At 34.7% G+C, this 19,750-nt stretch overlaps 1 protein-coding gene across 1 annotated transcript in view; it reads right to left on the bottom strand.

The window, feature by feature from the left end:
* Nucleotides 1-19,750, bottom strand: part of NKTR (natural killer cell triggering receptor) — a 45,593-nt gene that overhangs the window by 12,530 nt on the left and 13,313 nt on the right. Inside the window, exons 2-9 of the mRNA XM_007445688.1 lie at nucleotides 19,104-19,178; nucleotides 18,423-18,530; nucleotides 17,886-17,930; nucleotides 16,032-16,119; nucleotides 7,031-7,060; nucleotides 6,363-6,508; nucleotides 4,919-5,141; nucleotides 4,328-4,483 (exon numbers count right to left, since the gene is read on the bottom strand). Of these exons, the coding sequence (XP_007445750.1) occupies nucleotides 4,328-4,483; nucleotides 4,919-5,141; nucleotides 6,363-6,508; nucleotides 7,031-7,060; nucleotides 16,032-16,119; nucleotides 17,886-17,930; nucleotides 18,423-18,530; nucleotides 19,104-19,178 (871 nt within the window). The remainder of the gene's footprint in view (nucleotides 1-4,327; nucleotides 4,484-4,918; nucleotides 5,142-6,362; nucleotides 6,509-7,030; nucleotides 7,061-16,031; nucleotides 16,120-17,885; nucleotides 17,931-18,422; nucleotides 18,531-19,103; nucleotides 19,179-19,750) is intronic.

Here is a 19,750-nt window from a genome sequence, read left to right as displayed (position 1 = left end):
TGCTGAACCTAAGGTCATAAAGGTTTACCCCTATGTTTCCTTCTAAGAGTTTTATGGTTTTAGTTCTTATATTTAGGTCATTGACCCATTTTGAGTTAATGTTTGCATATGATGTGAGGTAGGGTCCAACCTCATTCTTTTGCATGTGGAAATCCAGGTGTCTCAGCACCATTTATTGAAGAGACTATTCTTTCTCCATGGAATGGACTTTGTACCCTTATCTAAAATATAATGGCCATGCAAAGTTTGAATCTCAGCATCAAAAATTAGAATTTTTATCACCTTGGGCCAGTTATTTAGCTCTTTGAACTTCAGTTTTCACACTTGTAAAACAGAGATAATACTTCAACTTATTTTTACAAATTAAAGAGATAATGTATGAAAAACTGTTAGTTCAGTGCTTTGCATATAAGTAAGGGCTTCCCCCCAGAGCAGGGTTCTCAAACTCAAATGCTGACAGGAAGGTAATGTAAATCAGTGAAGTGGACACAATAGAATAGTTCACTTTCCACTTGATTATTCTTCCACTTGAAGAATAACAGTTCAAGCCCAGTGATACACTTCAACTTCTCTTGGTCAGGAGGCAGCAGAGATTGGTATGAATAGGGACAGCACTCTGAGTAGCCACTAATTTTTGCCTTGCAGTGAAACAGAACCAATGTTTTGGAGGATTCTTCAATTTCTCAAGAGAAGACAAAAATCTGAATTTTTGTATGAGTCAACAATGTTTGAGCCAGTATATAAGCCAATGGTGACACTGTCATGAGAGGTGTCATGAACCTAAGGAATATAATGAATCCAATTCTGGACACCTGGGAGCCAATTTTTTAAAATAAAACAATATGAAGGACAAATAACATAGGTCTATACTCCAATGTTTTCATGATCCACCAGTTTTCTCTTCTGCTACAGAGGCTCTCAGACCATGAGTAGGTCCCATATTTCAGGGTCTGAACCTCTATCATGGGGGACCAGATACTGGATGTTCTCAGTGTGTCCAGTATGCCCATCCTCTCAGAGACTCACACTGCTCACCTAATCCACACGCCACTGAGGTACTAACCAGAGGTCAATATAATAAATGACACTGGGGAAAAAAAAAAAATCTAATGGCCATAGATGTATGGGTTTATTTCTGGACTCTCAATTCTATTCCATTGGTCTCTATGTCTATCCTTATGCCAGTACGACACTATTTCTTTTTAAATTAAATTTAATTTTTTTACGCAGCAGGTTCTTATTAGATACCACACTATTTTGATGATTGCAGCTTTGTAGTAAATTTTGAAATCAGGACACATGAGTCCTCCAACTTTGTCTTTCTCCCTCAAGATTGTTTCGGCTATTTGGGACACCTTGCAATTCTACACAAACTTGGACATTGACTTTTCCATTTCTGCAAAGTCTACTGGAATTTGACTGAACCCATAGCTCACTTTGAGTAGTACTGACATCTTAATATTAAGCCTTCCAATCCATGAACACAGAATGTCTTTCCACTTATTTAGGTTTTAATTTCTTTCAGCAGTATTTTAGATATATACCTATAGTTTTCATTGTACAAGTCTTTCACCTCCTTCATTTAATATATTCCTAAGTATTTTATTCTTTTAGATGTTATTTTATGGAATTACTTTCTTAATTTCCTTTTCAGATTGTTCATTGCTGGTTGTTAATAAGTGTTTTAGAGGCATTAGTTCATTTAATTCTCATAACAACACTATGAGGTAAGTACTATTATCATCTCCATTTTAAAGACAAAGAATTTTAAGATTAAGAGGTTAAAAATGTTGCCCAAGGTCACGGAAAGAAATGAAACTTGACTCTTATAACCATTTTATAGGGTTTTCCCAACCAGGAATCTGGCTCCAGATAAACATACAATATTACTATAAGAAAACCTTGACTAAAAAGTATATTATTGTCTTTTCAGTCATTTCATATTCATGACATCATTTGATTCTCACAATGAGAGATGAAACAGGGACTCTTTTGGCAGTCAATTGTTGACCTCGTTTTCCTCATGAAGAACAAAGCACTGAACCAAATGACTTGCCTATTAAGTGTTCAGCACAAATTAATGTTCACCTAGGAAACTTTTAGATGCTGATCAAATGCTGCCACCCTCTACCTCCTCCCCACAACATTCTGATTTAATTTGCTGTATGGCCCAGAAACTGGTATTTTTAAAAGCTTGCCAAATTACTCTGAAGTGCAGCTGAAGATGAGAACAAATGAATTAGAGCAAGTGTGGAACCCAGCTTTCGCTAAGTGAATTGTAAGTGATAATGAGCTTAACTGCTGGTAAATTCAGTAAGGTGGCAAGCTCACTAAGGTTGACAGCCTGTTTCTTATCCTTGCATACCTTGCATTCTTAGCACACAATTCTAGCTCCCAAACAACTGATCAAATCTCAGACATCCTAATGAAATAGATCAACGTGCTATCTTTGTATGACACAACTACCTGCCAATTATGATTTAAAATAATTCTACTGAATATAACTTCCAAAGATGTTATGTAACCAAAGAAGAGTGATGACCAAATAAACTTACTAGCAATATTCAACCATAAATACAAGACAGTGGTATAAACTACTTTAAAAATACCAGATAACAGGGGTCGGCAAACTTTTTCTTAAGATAAGAGTCCAAGAGTAAATATTTTAGGATTTTTAGGCCAAGAAGAAAATTAAGATAACTATGTAACAAAAAGAAAACAAGTCTTCACAAATGTTTTATCAATGAAATTAGAAAGTATCATTTTTGGTGACACAGATCTACTAAGGAGAGTGGAATTCTTTTTTAGGGAGGATAACATTTCACTTCATTTAACTAGGGTTCAGTATCCCTATCAAAGCAGATAATGTTAATACTGTTCTTCTGGTAATGCGGATCTATAATGAGATTTTTACATACTCCATCTCTGAAAATATCTTTCCACACAGATGGATTTTATGTGTAGCACCTGAAATACTGGAGAGTTATAACTGCATCACTGTGATGTGTAGTGCACTGAATAGCATATAAAGCGATGAGAGCACCACATACAAACTCTCTGCAACTCCTTGATTCTGCTGCTGTAACACAAAAACAGCCCAAGAAAAACAGTGAACAAACAGATGTGGCTGTGTTCCAGTAAAATATTTATGGACACTGAAATATGAATTTCATGTAATTTTCACATGTCACAAAATATTATTCTTCTTTTGATTTTTTTCCACAAACATTTAAAAACATAAAAACCACATTTAGCTCATGGGCTGTACAAAACCAGGCAATAGGCCGAATTTAGCCCATGGATGACTACAGTGTGCCAACCCCTGCTAGATGACACTAAAACTGACCTTTCAAGTTTCCTACTTTCTGAAAACCAAATGGATTTGATCAATGAATGGTGTCTTATATTTTCAGAAAGAAGGATCCCACTAAAATTTGTTCACAATATATTATATTATATATAATAATATAATATACAGCAAAACTACTGATACCTCACAAAGCTCACTAAAAAGGTTTACACAACTGTCATAAAGAGAACATTCAATTTTTAAAAATGAAAACATCAGTATGTTAAGCTATTAGTTCAAAGATACATCCCATTCCATAATAGCTTTTTAAAATGAGAAAATACAGAATTTTAAAATATCTAATGAACTAAACAATAACCACAATCAAGAGACTTGATTGTGAACAGGGACATGTGCATAACTTCTCAGGCTTCAATATTAACTCTTCATAGGAAACGTGTCAATTACACCAGCCACTTTACGGTATTTCTATTCATACATTTCCCTTAACAATTCTAAACTTGAGTCTAACACACAAAATACATTAATGACTATTTTTTGAGACCAAATCTAAAGCTACATGTTAGCTTTTCCAGTACAGAGGATTTATCACTGAGCAAGTTAACAACAGTAACATATGGGACTAAATTTTATCCCCAGTCATCACGCAATAATTTTGCACTATAAACTGGAGTATGTTTTATCACTCGATTGGATCCAAAGAGTTCAACTAACCCTGTTTTGACAACCAAAATCTCACCTCTAATGAAAGGCCAAGTAAATGAGATTGGTAATGAAATCTTTCCAGATCTCCACTAAGAACTTCTCCCCGATCAACTTGCCAAACCCCCTCTCTCTACTAGCAGAATATGAATTTTGAAAGGCAGGGTACATGTCATTTACGAATCCAATATCTCCCCCAGTATATTTCAAAGTGCTCTGACTATGGGTCACGCTCAATAAATGAGTGTGGACCTGCAATGAGCTGACAGAATCACCAGTCAGAGAAACGAAAACATGTAGGTTAATCATCCTTACGGTTCAGGCTCCACTGTGACAAGAGGCATATCTCTTCTTAGTAAAAATCGGTTCTCAGGCACTGGAGGAATCTCTTCTGGGCGCACCACAGGCTTTTCCCTTTTAGCATTTGAATCGATACACCTTTTTTCATTGGTATCACTCCTCTCAGAGTGACTTAGAGAGAACAAACCGAATCACCAATTAAGACATGTAATGTCTGCATTTTATAATAATATTAAATAATATAACATAATAATTAACAGCAAAACTACTGATACCTTACAAAGCTCACTAAAAAGGTTTACACAACTGTCATAAAGAGAACATATAAAACATCAATACAGTGAAAAAGCCACAGCACTAAAATTCTGGTAAGAATTGCCCAATGATCCTTTTTTCTTTCAGGGATTATTTTCACCTGCAAACGTGTAAATCTTTGATATGAAACATCTGTGCTACCCTTGACTTGCTAGATTTCAATTTGCAGTCCACAAAATGCTATCCTTTTCAACAATAGGTAACAAAGCTAAGTTTACAGAATCACACATACTTTCCCGATTCCAGGGTGTTTGTTTTTTAGGTAAGACTACCTTGGTGTTTCGCACTTACCCTTTTGGGCTTATTATATGTTTATTCCTTGGCTCTTCTGAACTGCTTGCTTCCTTTCGTCTCTTTTTAGAGTGTTTAACTTTTGGCCTCCTCTTATGTTTCCTTCTTCTGCTTCTCTCATGTTCAATTTCACTTTCTGAGGATGATTCTGAAGAGGAAGAGGAATTGGAAGAGGAATCCGAGACTTCTGAATGAGTTGGTTTCTTCCTTTTTTTCTCAAAAACTTTTAAGAAATATTAACAAAAATATTAGTACTGGATTTCAGTGCCTATGTTTCAGAGTAAAAAACATGATTACCAAGTATTGTAAAACATGTTTTGTATAAAGAAAACTAAAGACAAAATTTATTTATTCTTTTTTAATTTTAATTTTTTTTAACATCTTATTAGAGTATAATTGCTTTACAAGAATGGTGTGTCAGTTTCTGCTTTATAACAAAGTGAATCAGTTATACATATACATATGTCCCCATATCTCTTCCCTCTTGCATCTCCCTCCCTCCCACCCTCCCTATCCTACCCCTCTAGGTGGTCACAAAGCCCCGAGCTGATCTCCCTGTGCGATGCGGCTGCTTCCCACTAGCTATCTATTTTACGTAAAAACAAAATTTAAATAAACTTTTTTTTTTCAAGTTGATAATACAATTTGCTGGTGAGATTGTAAGGTAACAAAGCCCTCATGAAGTCTATATTCTAGCTGGGTCAGAGAAGAAAATAAGCAACTACATAATATGACAAATGATAAATGCTAAAAGAAGGGGGAAGTAAAGGCAGGGTAAAGGGAACAGGGAAAGTTGAGGTAATTTAAGATAACATTTGAGCAGAGACCTGAAGGAAGTGAGGGAGGGGGTCATGCAGGTATCTGAACGAAGAGTATTCCAGAGAGAAGGAACAGCCAGCACAAAGTCCCTGAGCGCTTGGCATGTCTGAATAAAGGTCAACGTGGCTGGCAAGACAATGAATGAGGGGAAAGAGAGATTAGAGAAACAGCAGAAAGCCAGAATCCCTTACAGACCATTGTAAAGACTTTAGCTTTGGCTGATGGAGAGGGAGCCCTTGGAGAAGATGGCTCTGGTTGCTGCTGAGGACTGCAGAGGGTCAAGAGTGTAAGCAAAGAGACCAGTCAGGAAGCTATCATTGCTGAGAAAAGATTACAGAGGAGCAAGGACAGAGGCAAAGTGAACAGTAATGAGGCTATTGCTATCTTGTAAAAGATACCTGGGTTTGGACCACGCTGACAGCAGGGGAAGTAAAAGGAAAAGGTCAGATTTGAAAAGATTCCCTGATGGGTTGGATACAGGGTATGATATAGAGGCATCAGGGCTATTGCTATACTACTTGTAGGAATTTCTTCCACTACTGAAATCTAGGAGGTATCTTTAAGTTACAGTCTTCAACATGTGTTACCTGCATCCTAGCTCCCTCTACCCCCAAAACACTCTTACCATCTTTTGTTGACTTCGTGGCAAGCACCCCACAGTCAATAACTCGCACATCTGCGTAAGGTCTACTTGCAGCATCAGTTTTCAGATTTTCAATTTGTTCGATTACTTCAAAACCGGAAATAACTAGTCCAAAGACAACATGCACCCTGTTGCAATACAAATTCAAGAAAGAATTGTTTTGACCATAATTAAGCCATAAGCAGTAATCAAGACAACTGTTATCAATGACATATGCACAAACCTGAAAATAAGAGCGAAGTGTTTGATGTATGAAGCAACTAGAAGGGAATTAGAACTTCTGCTTCATAAAAGGAAAAAAAAAATCTCAAACTGGGCCTTAGTTTTCTACCTTAAAAACAATGGTTCTTAACTATTTTATAGTAAAGAGTCTGATAACAAGCAGATTGCACTTGATACTCAGACACCATCCTTACAGGGTCACTCAAGAGCACATGCGTGAGAAGTTCACCCATGAGCCCACGCAAAGACCCCTTCAGTGACATGAGAGGTCTCAAGACTACTGCACCCTGTGATCCTTAGGAAGAGCTCGGCTATGAGAGATTAACCCAGAGATCAAGAGCGCCCCCTTGAGGGTTCACCCATGGTCTAATCTGTCTCGGACTGGCCACCCAAACACCTCTCCAAGATAAAAAGAACATAACTCTTACCCATCCAGGTGTGGAGCAGGTTTTGTGGTGCTGTGTAACAAACATCAACATAAAGAAGATGGCAAAAACCAGGTGTTCAGGTGAACAGAGCAGAAGGGTTTAAATCACAGCATGTAGAGGACAAAGAGGTAAAGATAAAAAGATAGGGGAAAAAGTTAAACACGATACACACCTGAACTTAATAAGCTTAAAAACAGCAACAGTAGTCATTTTACTGATTTAAAAAAAACCCCTCAAGATTATAATGAATTACAAACTCATATCTCTCTCCAACATGGAGACTATATATGTATACATATATGTGATATAGGTTTGAAATACACAGCATAAATATCCATTAAAATTAAAGTTATTCTCAAATCCAAAACAATGACAACAACAACAACAAAAACAAACTCAAAATTTATCAAGATAATTAAACAAGAATAAAACACACCTAGCCATTTGCTTATGGAAAGAAGTGTGATCAACACTTAACACTTGCCCCACATACTTAAATGAATTTTTCTATTCATTATTTTTCATACTGAGTCAGTCTGCATCTTTTAGGCAGGCAGATGGAGGTAGGCCTCAGGAGTCCTGTTTTCAGAACTTCTTGCCCCTCTTCCTTCACCTAAGGTGACCCTCTGCCACTCACAGCAACTCTGAAAATGCAGTAGGGAGCAAACCTTCAATCTGCCAACACTCTGACAGCAAACTAAGTAATCATGACATTATAGACACTTTAAATTTCCATGGCCCAGAAAACACCCAACCGGCTGCTTCTATAGTCACAAACTGGCAGTCACTCTTGGGAAGTCTTATGGGGTATATTTGGTTAAGACATTTTGAACCCAAGCTAGTTTTCCCATAACACTTTCACAGATCTTCTGACTATGTGAATTACAGTGGGAAAAAATTCAAAAGCAGATAACTAGACTCAGAAGTATCTATCACAAACATCTTAGTTTATAAGAAAGAGAAATAATATTTGAGAGAAAGGTCACTGGATTATCAGGCCATGTTAAGGCAGTCAATTGTACTAGAAGCTCCCTTACCAATTTTTATACTCATTTTAAGGCAATTCTATGAAACGTTAAGTCAGTAAAACACAATTTTAACCTTCACAACAATGCTAAAAATCATTCTACCAGGAAATGTTAACACTTATACTTACATTAAGAATATTCAGCTCTGTAAAAGCACTACAGAATTTAGTTTTAAAAAACTAAAATATCAACTCAAGGAGTGCCAGAATTTTAAAGGGAATCTTGAGTTTTAAAACCACTAGTCTCAAATTTTCCTTAGAAGATTGAGAAGTGGTAGTTTAAGCCAATGTAACAATAAAAATGAATAAAAACAGGCAGAAGAAAGAAAGAAGAAAAAGAAAATCTCGCAAACTGGTGAGTCACTGATGCTTAAATCATGAAACTAGCATCCCGAAATTACCTTGGACAAGAACTTTAAGATAGAATTGTGCTTCCCATAATTAAAAAACTTTACCAAGCACAGTAAAGATAGTAAGAAGTTAGTACATACGCTAGACAGTGATTCCACTGTATGAAAGATGGAAAGGTAAAAATTTTAAAGGTAAAAATGTTGTACAATATAAGGGATCAGTCTCAAACATGCAGTAGTGAAAACAATGATTTATTGATTAGATATATTCCTCTTCCTTGGTCCTTTCTCCCACAATTCTCAGATATTCTGGTAATGGGGAAAAGCCTACAGATCGTCTTAAAACACAAACAACCCAATTCAATTTGCATCCTGGCTAACAGCAGTGCTATGAAAACCACCTTAGAGCAAACCTTTGGAGCAAATAGTTGAGATTAAAACATCTGAGCTAACTGCAGTGATGCAGCAACATAATACTTGAAACTCAATTTGAGGATAGAACCTTTATGGACAGACTCAAGTTTTGTTTTTAATTCAAATGAAAACTGAAGACAAACTTGGTCCTTTAGTGCAGTAGTGAAGAAAACAAACGAAGACATGAGCAATTCTTTCAAGGACAAATTTCAACTGGCCGACTGTGCCTAAACTGGTGGGAATAATTAAGTCCATTACTCGCATCTGCAATTCAGGATGCAGAAGTACAAATTTATGCTTTAATTGGGTTAGACTACATAATAAGAATACTGAAAGTATCTTAACAAAAGCCCCTTGGGGTTCTCAGCCCACACTCTAAGAGTAGAAATTCCAATGTAAAGCAAGCTTGCTGGCACTGGGCTCATGGGCAGGGGGAAATGATATGCTTGGTCCAAGCCATTCAATTCTACTAAAATGGGCAAAGAGATCTCATCCCACCAACTCTTAACTGTATTGATGTTTCAAAACTATACAGCTGTAAAGACCCAGGCAGTGGTAACATATGCTCAGCAAGTTAAGACCTTAAGGCCAGAGACTATCATAAATATGTAAGTTTATACATGCTTATGAAAACATACCTAAAGGAGAAACAACCACAAGAACATTTCAAATTAGAAAAGCTTTCAATATTTTCACATTTCCATTTTCTCCTGTCACTCAAACACTGATTTTCTAGTTTCCCTCACCTATGAATCTGCTTTAAAAATATATGCACATTTAAACCTTGTAAATCTTAGAAACTGAAAAGTATCACTGTTACTCCAAAAAACAATCTATATATATATTTTTACCATTATCAAAGCAGCTTTCGGCCTTATACAGAAATTAACAGTTCTGTACTGAAATAAGATCTAAACCATTATATACAATATAACCCACCCCGCAAGATGTGTGGGAACTTGGTGGTAACAAGCCACTGAAATTAAAATTATACTTCCCAGGATTAACCATGAACAATAAAACACACTTGTTTTACATGTACTGCTGCCACAGATCAAGCAGAAAGTTTTTTTTTCTTAAAATGGTTCAATGCACATAACAATAGGATTAAAGAGATAAAGGCAAAGAAAGAAAAAGAGAGAGCCTTAGAGTAATGAGACATTACCTTTGGAGCGCACGGTGTAACTCTCTTTCTGTAAATTTTACACAAAAATGGCAAGAAATAAATTGTAATACACTTTTAAGACAAGACTGAATCTATGTTTTAATATCAATATAACTTTGAAATTAAATACTTTCAAGTTTTATGCAAAGCAAGAAAGCTTTTTAAAAAGGAGGGCTCTAAATTTTCTTTCACATAGGATATGTATGTAGAGATGAATTATGTTTAGGAAAAGCATTGTGGCTGAAGTGGGAATCTGCTCAGGTCCCTAATACTGTAACACCAGAGTGTGAATAATAGCTAGAAACAAAACATTATATACCGCTTTACAAATCACAGAAACTGGCTAAGTCATCAACTAACATCCTTCTCAAAAAGAGAATAATGTATCCTGAATACATACATAAGTAAAAAATCTGAATGCCCAGGGGCAGTTACTAGCAGTAGAAATCAAAAATTTCAATGGAAAGAACTGAGTTAAGAGACTTAAAACAAAATTTCAGGGAACTTTTTTTACTAATTCACTTCAAACAATTAAAGTACCTTTCATGTTTCTACATTTGAAAGCATTTTTGGTCACACATCAAAACAGATTACCATCAGGAGTTAATGACCAAATGTTTAGACTGTAGCTTCTGTTCACTGCCACTACATACACTCATAGTTGTTAAGGAACTGAAAATAATAATAATAATAAAATAATAGGGCAGCATACCTAGAATTTTAAGGATCTTCTCAAAGGATAAAAAGGCAAGAGAGATATAAGTATAAGAAAAAGTATGCTGTCAAATCTTGGCCACAGTACTTTCTTTTCCTGTCTAATCTGATTTTCTCCATTATGAAAATTTTTTGTTCAATGAATATACATTCTGACCAATTTTAATTCAATTAAACTTTAAACATATCTGTTACTATTCAGACCAAAACCTGTATTACATACAGTGGACAAAATTCTTTATAGGGGTTTTGGATATATTAAATCTTGAAATATTTAAAAATAGCTTTAATTTCTTATAAAGGCATTGATACATGAATTACTGTCAAAAAATGTTTTAAATAATGTGGTGTTTCCAATGAATGTTGTAAAAAAAAAAAAGTGACTCTAGTTGTAAAGTAGTATGAGAGAAGGAAACAAAGACAACCTATTTCTGTCTTAAGCAGGCTTTAACCTGCAATTTTTCCCTTCAACTCCTGAAACTATCACACCTGTAAGAGGCACCAAATTGTACAGAGTGACAAAGCTCATGTAAGGGCAATGGAAACTAACCAAGCCACATTACAGTGCTCTACCTATTGTTCCCTAAGTCACCAAAATAGAACAGCTTTAAAAAATTCAGCACTAACATTAATATAACACACACCAAACACCATGAGATACAAAATTCCTTCCAGGTTGCTAACACAAACGTCACACAAACACTAAGTAATATTAAGACTGGATGTTAGGGATGACACTTAATATCCAGAGACGATGGATTATGGTTAAGTGTCGTGAAATCTGTTCATGAAAAAATCTTGAAATTAACATATGAAGGTATTACCCCCAAGAAAGTAGGGAAAAAAGCCAGAACTTCTCAGGTTATTAACACTTACTAGCATTTCTTCTCACACAAATTCATGAATATGTGGAGGGAAAAAGATTTCTACCCCAAATCTATTTTTGCTACCCAAAAATATCAATATAGCTTTATAAAGCCCTTAAAACCAAACCACCCCTCAACTTCCCTTGCTCTGCTACTCTGAAACGATCAGCACTTCTCTCCCATTCAGGTAAGTAGCCATTCTTAAATGACATAGAATATATCCTAGAACTTATGTTTTCCTCCCACAGTCCTATTTATGACTGTTAAAATTCAACACACACATTTTGTTTAAAGTTCAAAGTCTGACTTTTCGACATTATCTTATTTTCTTGTATTTTTATAATTATCATGACCACTGACAGTGGCCAACGACAAAGCCTGTTCTCCAAGGCTCTGTGGGTCTTTTCATTCCCTGGTTGTGATATGAGGCCTGCACAGACTAAGCCAAGGGAGACAACAGCAACCGCCACTCCAACATGTTCTAACAGCAGCCGATGAAGAGACTGCAGCCAATTTAGGCAAGATGAGCCAGAGTTTCTTTGCAGCACCTTTCAGACTGATGAAAATTAAGCAATTACAACTATTTCCTTTAGGAGAGACAATATTTGCATATAAATCATTCCACATATTCAGAAACTTAGGATCAACCTACAAAACACTTTCTTCCTTTTATGTCTGCATTTTCACACCAAAATGTTTACTTTATATTTGAAAGTGGGGTAGATACTTTACAAACAGAAAAGGAAAAACAAAACTAACTCAAGGTATATAGTTAAGTAAGACTAGATACAAGGCTTCCTGATAGCTAGGTTAGTGCTCTAACCCAGGAGAATAGTTACTTAATACAAAGCTATAAATCACCTAACTAATCTTTTTAATGACTACTTTATGCAGTATCTTCTTTAACCTTTTGATGAATGAAAATAAAGACAATGAAAATCAGAGTCAGAATTAACAGACTGTCATGACTGACAGCCAAAGGAAAAGAAAAATGCTTTCCTATGTGTCATATTATTCTCCAGCAATGCTTGAGGTGTCTAAAACTAACTAAAATTAAAATAAATTCAGGGGAATTCCCCAATGGTCCAGTGGTTAGGACTCTGCGCTCTCACTGCCGAGGACGCGGGTTCAATCCCTGGTCAGGGAGCTAACTAAGATCCTACAAGCCGCGCAGCGAGGTAAATAAAATAAAATAAAAATAAAATAAAGTAGAGAATAAAGTAAAATAAAATGAAATAAATAAATAAATTCAGAGCAGACCAGTCAATAAATCTACGTAGCTTACAGTGTGCAGTATTCTCTTTCTAGCTATCAATTTCTTTAGGATTATGAGTAAAACACCTATAACCTGGGCTGCATATGTCTTTTCTTCCTTACTCACCATTATCTATAGAACAAAGGATCTCTAAATTCTTTTCTAGTCTAAAACTTTGTAATCCTATAGCTTCTGCTGTGGCTTCTTCCTAGTCTTTGGCCTAAAAAATAAATAACAATAAAAAGGACCCAGTTAATCTGGTTACTACTCTGGTCCCAGTTCTTTGAATTCCTTCAAAAATAGCTCAGCATGAACAAACCATTACTTCCTCAGTGACTCATGGGGATAGTGCCATATTTCACTTCTTTCACGTTTCTTGAGAAGTACTATTTCAAAAACAATTAGTTTTCTTCTATTTAGGCCCCTAAAAGCAAAATCACTATGACTAATATAGTAGTAGACAAAAGTAGTTACTGCAAAAATTACAAATAGCTTTATAGAAGATAATCTGGTTTTTATCACACACATAATTTTTCCACCCAAAGAAAGCAATATATTCAAAAATATGTTTAATAAGATGATGTATATGCCTTAGGAAGGGGAGGTTTTAAATGTTTTAAGTAATGAAGACAATAGTTATTGCACAAAGCACAATAGTTATTCTTGAGCACAATAGTTATTGCTCAGGAATTCTTGAGGAACATTTTGCTCAAGTACCCACACTAACTGCATCAAATTTACTCCTTAGAATTACAAGGTAACAGATTTATAGCATAAACTACAAATACAATTTTGCAAGGATATGTTAAAAGTCCTTATTAAGCCTATAAAACTGGAACTATAAAGGCAGTTCTTGGCATTTTATGATCCATTCTCACACTACCCTTTCTTTTTCAGACTGCAGAACTGCTGCTCAAGGTGCCACAGGAAGAGCTGTGGGAGGAGGATGAAATGCAGAAGCCAGCCCTGGGAAGCCATCAGACAGCTCAGTGACCATCAACCCTCAGACCTCAACTTTTAGAGCGATTATCTGTGGTCATCTATACAATCTGAAGATAGTACATTATACTTTTTTACTACTTCCAATTCCAAAAGGATTTGGGCTTGTAAGACATAGACTTTCAAAGATATTTCTTTCATGGGCCACCATCTCCATTTTACCTATCCCTTCTATAAAAGCAAAGAAACATTTTGTTTAGCAAAGTGAACATTAGTTTTATTTTATCCTGCAACCCCTGAGGAATTGGTACTTTTAGCTCACATAAAAAAAAGCACACGCATAAAAACTTCTTTAAAAAAAAAAAAAAAAGAGAGAGAGAAGGATTTTTTGTGAGTGCAAAAATGTTTATTTCCAAGATTGCTTTTAACTGAAAACTCATTTCCAGAAGGAAATGTCAAACTAAAAGTAGAAAATTTTCTTTCAATCACAAGTTCACAGTGATTTTAGTGCCATCTACCATCAGTTAATTATGAAAACAAGGTTAAAAAATTTAATACTAATTTACAGATGTTAAAATTTTAATTTGGTATTCCTTGTCAAAAAATAATCTAATGTAAAATTAAGCTACGTAGAAAACAGACATGGCTTTAATTTTATTTGATACTACACATTTCTAGAAAAGGCTTAAGCAAGTACTAAATAACATAAAAACAAGATACTGTAAATTTTTTGAAGAGGGAATTTCATATACTGGATTTTAACTAATGTATGTAGGTGCACGGGTTTTAACTCTAACATTTTCTAAATAAGCTAATTAGTATATAACAATGGGAAGAAGCTGCTGCAACTGATAAACAAAAATTTAAATGTACTGATATAAAAAAGGAAATCTAAAAGAAACTTTAGAGCCCTCAGACGGTAGCTTTTTGACCAATGAATCATTAGTTTATCATGTTCACAGTTCAGATAAGCTTAAAAATGGAAATGGGAAAACCTCAATCAAAGAGTACACAGCTTCTACACCAAGTTTTTCAAAATATTTCCCCCTACTTTTTTTTGGCCCTCAAGGAGGTTAAGAATTGAAAAATACTCTAGTAAAGTAGTGTAATAACTAATACTCTATGGGATCAAAACAAGATACAGGAATAACTGTTTTAGGCCTTCCTTTTTTCCTGCACAACTCCAAGCATTACCATCTTCTATCAGCTTTCCATTTTTAGGACATTCTTAAGAAAAGAATGCCCCTTATCTGAACTTTATCAGATCATGTTGGAATCTATTTTTCACACAAACTTAAAGTGTGAGATTTATTTTATATGAATAATTTACTCCTTTAAAGACAGGGAAGCGCCATTCATACTCATCCATTCAGAAAGATGACAAAATTTTTTTCTGGCAAACCATGGAAAAATATTTCTCCAATATACATAGCATAACTGCAGAGATTTACTTCCAATCAAAAGCATCAAACTCCATGCTAGCCAATTATCTTTCATATCTTATATCATGGGATTATAATAAAAATAGGTTTGGGAGTAGCTTTAGATAAGAATATAACTAAAAGTATGCGAAAAGTCTTTCAGATGAGAAATAAGTAAGGTTTTGGTTGTGTATACACGTACACGTAAAGGTGTTTGTTTTTTAAATATCAAATTCAGCATTCTGAAGTTTTCTAAGTGATAATATCATAAACTTTGGTGGAATGATAGCAACATTGGGTTAATTCAATTACGCATAGAGATCTCACAAAGTTTAAGATTGTTAACAATGCTGGCTGAACACCAAATCATTTATCTCTATACAGTGTCAGAAAACAATGGCACCTCTCTCAAACTGGTTCAAAGAACAACAGTTAGAGAAAAAGCAACCATACTATGGTTTACTCAAACCAACTGCTTTCCATGCCAAGGGCACATCCAGTCCTAGTCATGGACAAGTTTTAAATGTTCATCAAGGGTTTCTGTTCCAATCCAGATTTGGTAATCTGAGCCCCCAAATTTGTTAAAAGTCAAAGCCAATTTCTTTTCTTAAGATGACAACATATTTTGAAAATAATTTACATCTTTAAGTTACGCCTTTTAAGTACCATTCTTCAAATCCAGGATATATGCTTACCGCTGAGGTGGCTGTTAGAGCTTACCAATTACTATAACGTAATAAAACCCAAGTTGACAGAATCTAGCATTAAACTTGGTTTAACAATACCATCTTTCTCATGAACAGCGCTTCTCTGTTTAGCATAAGCTCATCTCTGAATTATGCCTACTCACATGAAAAACTGGGAACCATTGGTATGTTTCCCTCGATTTGCCATTGACAAAAGGAACGCTCTGTCATGTTTGAGAATAAAGTTTTCATCTGTTTGAAGAAAACACAAATTTGTCAGTCGACAATTATAAGTCACTTTTAAAGTGCAATGTTCAAAGTAACAAATAGAAAGCAAAGGATGAAATTCCTCTTCTGGTCAGTACAGATACTTGACTGAATACTTTGAAAAAAATTCTTTTTTTTAACTAATCAAATAACAAAAGCATAAAATAAAAACAAAAACTGCTACTTATTTACTACTTAGCCTTGAGAAAAAAGAACATATATTTAATACTTTTATACAAACAGCCTTAGAACAGTCACTTTTAGTAGTAACATACTTTGGCTAAATGATGTTTAAACTATTAACTTTCAGGGAAAACTAGCAAGAAAATTTTAGAAAAATCTTTACAGTAAAGCTCATTTCCTCCAAATTTCCAATTAACCTGCATAATGCACTATACATGGGAGTTTAAAAATCCTCTTATGTGCTTAATTTCTATATGGTAAATTTATTACTCAATTCAATTGATGCTAGACTATGAAACCAAAAACCAAAATATTACAGTAAGTTAAGTTGTAGGGACATGCCTAAATTAAATTATGTAGATTCTTTCTCATCAATAGGATCAGAAACTATCTAAGGAAGCAAGTCCTGTAAGTACAAAAATTTAAATGGCAAAATACAATTTTTAGATATACAAATATCTGCCACAGGGAACAACCACATTACAGTGGCCTACAGCAATAGTTTCAAATTGTTACATGCTAATAGAACCAGCTAAAGAGCTGTTTCCTACTAGCTCAAAGGAAAAACTCTGTCATAAAGATCACTTAGAGATGGATTTAATTCCAGCAGAAATATCCTGAAAACTAATTTAAATTTCCTGTTAACACTCATACAAACAAATCTTTCTTTAAAACAAAGAGAAACATAGAAAACTTTAAAAAAAAAGATTACCTTGGGAACAGGCTTCTGAAAAAGTAGTAATCCATTTTCCCCCAAAAGAAATATAAAAGACTATTATAACACTGAAGCTATCATGGCATTAAAACCTGGTAATATTGGATCCCATTATAAATTTCCGCAACTGACTTTTCTAAGGCTTTTTGGGGCAAGTGCAATAGTTAGATTTATGCAAATACTACTGTAGGAAAAAAACACAATCATATAGCTCTAGTATACAAAAGAAAACATACAAACCTTTGAGAAAGGAAGAAATACCAAATTTTATTCAAAGAAATTGCTTGGTTTAGAGAAAATAAACATTAACTAGATTCTTTTCCCTGATGTGGAAATAATAACCCATTGGGAAAAGAAAAGAAGATACAGATGCATGTATGAAACAGTATACAGAGTTTTCCAAGTCTTCAAGCAATATAAGAAATCCAGCCACAACCTGACCCAGACTGTCCATAAATTTATTAGGAAGGGTGCAAGGGAACAGAGTTGGAGTTTGTGTTACTGAGCTTCGTTCTCTTACCTTTTCATTTTGCAAAAGACCACATTCTCTATAAACAAAAGAATATGTTGACAGTTTTAGGCAGGAAGATAGGAGTTTTCATGTATATAGTTGCCTAACCTCCATGCTGAAAGTCATGTTTAACCATAAAGTTAGCCTTAATTAATCTTGTCAATTAAGTTATATATTACAATGTAATTTATCCCCAAGTTCATGCAAATAAAGTATTTTCATGCAGCATTAGTTTCATGCAAAAAGTGAACTATAAGTAAACCTCTTCTCATTAAAAGTACATGATCAAACTTGCTTTAATATCAGAACTGAAACAAAAGACCATAAAATATTAAGCCTTACCTTTAAAATATCCACCATAAATTGATTCTCCACCTTTTCCATTACCTGAAAATAATGAGCTACATTAAACAATAATGAAAACTAAAAATATACTAATACACATAAATTACTTTTTCTGGTGTCAATTTGCTGAAGGAGTAATTACTGCAGATGATAAAAATTCTAAGACTCCTCAATTAACCTCAGTTTTAAACTATAAATCCAATCCCATTATAATAAAAACTATTTAAAAAATTATCTCCATAACCCACTTATTTCAAACAGCAATCACACCAACAAAATTCTAAAAGAATAAAAACAACTGAACAGTACTTTGGCACCAAGTAACTGTATTAAAACTGCATAAAAACAAACAAAAAGAAGTCTTAGTATTTTGCTTTTTATACATTTTTGGCCTATAACATTCATTCACCCAACAACTATTCACTGACCACCTGATAATTATATCATACTGTGACACGATATTTACAATTAAAAGTAATAATGAGATGCTTTAGAAACTGATAGAGTTATTAAGAGCATAACTTTTAGCTCTACCTTCACTGAAGTCCCCACCCTGAATCATAAAGTTTTTAACCACACGATGGAATGTAGAACCTTTATAACATAACTTCTTCCCAGTTGTTTTCCCAAGGCCTTTCTCCCCTGGAAAAAAAAAAGAAATGAAGTTTAGCTGCAAACATATCCTTCCATGGAAAGCACCATCCAATTAATCCTTTGTCAAATCCCTCCCTTGTGTTGGGCACTGTAAGAGATAAGTAACATCATAAATGTTTTTCCTCCCTATTTTTTCTACTTTTAAAAAATATAAATCCAATTACATGTAACAAAGAACAATCTCATTATGTTCTGCTTCTCTATCTTCTAATCCTAAATTTCTTGTGAAATCTGGAATGCTAAATTTGTTCAAAGTACTAAAATCTGTAAAATTCTACCAAAATAAGTCAGTTTTGAATATACTATTATTTTATAAACTACAATGGATAAAGACTTCATTACATATGGTGATACTTCCTTTTTCATTTCTGAGACCATTTCTTTCTCCTCTCTTCCCTTTAAGAAATGCTTCCCTAACATCATATCAATGAAAATAATATTTTTTATTTGCTAAACTCATTTCACAGATCATTACTTTTTAAGGAAAATATCTACTCTGTTAAGCAAGGTAAAACTGTAAGCCAGGACTTCTCATTGGAAATAATTTAATAATTCATTTACCTGAGCATAGGCAAAGGAAGTTTTTGCAAGTTTTTGGACATATATCTGAAAAGAGCTGAAACATAATGCGACCAACTGAAATAAAACACATGAAAAAAAGGTAAGCAAGTTGATTAAATATATCATATTTTATATGGGAGAAATAAACAGAATTAACAAATCAAAGGGTCCTTTTTGTAATTCATTTTAATTTTTTAAGAGATTCAACAGGAAAGAATTTAACTAGGCAATACCAACTAACAAGAACCCCACTCTATTAGCATTAGGATTCACATGCAACCAAACTGATTTCAGCCCTAAAACTGTAGGATTTTAAGTGTCTTTTAAAGGGACCTTATATTATTAGATTCCTTATAGTACATCTCCTACCTGAACTATTAATCTTCTTTAAAAATACTCTCGAAGGACTTCCCTGGTGGTCCAGCGGTAAAGAATCCGCCTTCCAATGCAGGGGACGCGGGTTCGATCCCTGGGAACTAAGATTCCCACATGCCGTGGGGCAACTAAGCCCGCGTGCTACAACTACTGAGCTCGCGCATCTCAACCAGAGAGCCCGCATGCCGCAAACTACAGAGCCCATGAACTCTGGAGCCCGCACGCCACAACTAGAGAGAAAAAACCCGCACACCATAACTAGAGAGAAGCCC

This window comes from Lipotes vexillifer, unplaced genomic scaffold (genome assembly GCF_000442215.2).
Source record: "Lipotes vexillifer unplaced genomic scaffold, Lipotes_vexillifer_v1.1 scaffold1136, whole genome shotgun sequence".
Lineage (NCBI taxonomy): Eukaryota > Metazoa > Chordata > Mammalia > Artiodactyla > Lipotidae > Lipotes > Lipotes vexillifer.
The sequence above is the reverse complement of the archived record's forward strand: the minus strand, read 5'-3'. Positions and strand labels throughout refer to the sequence as shown.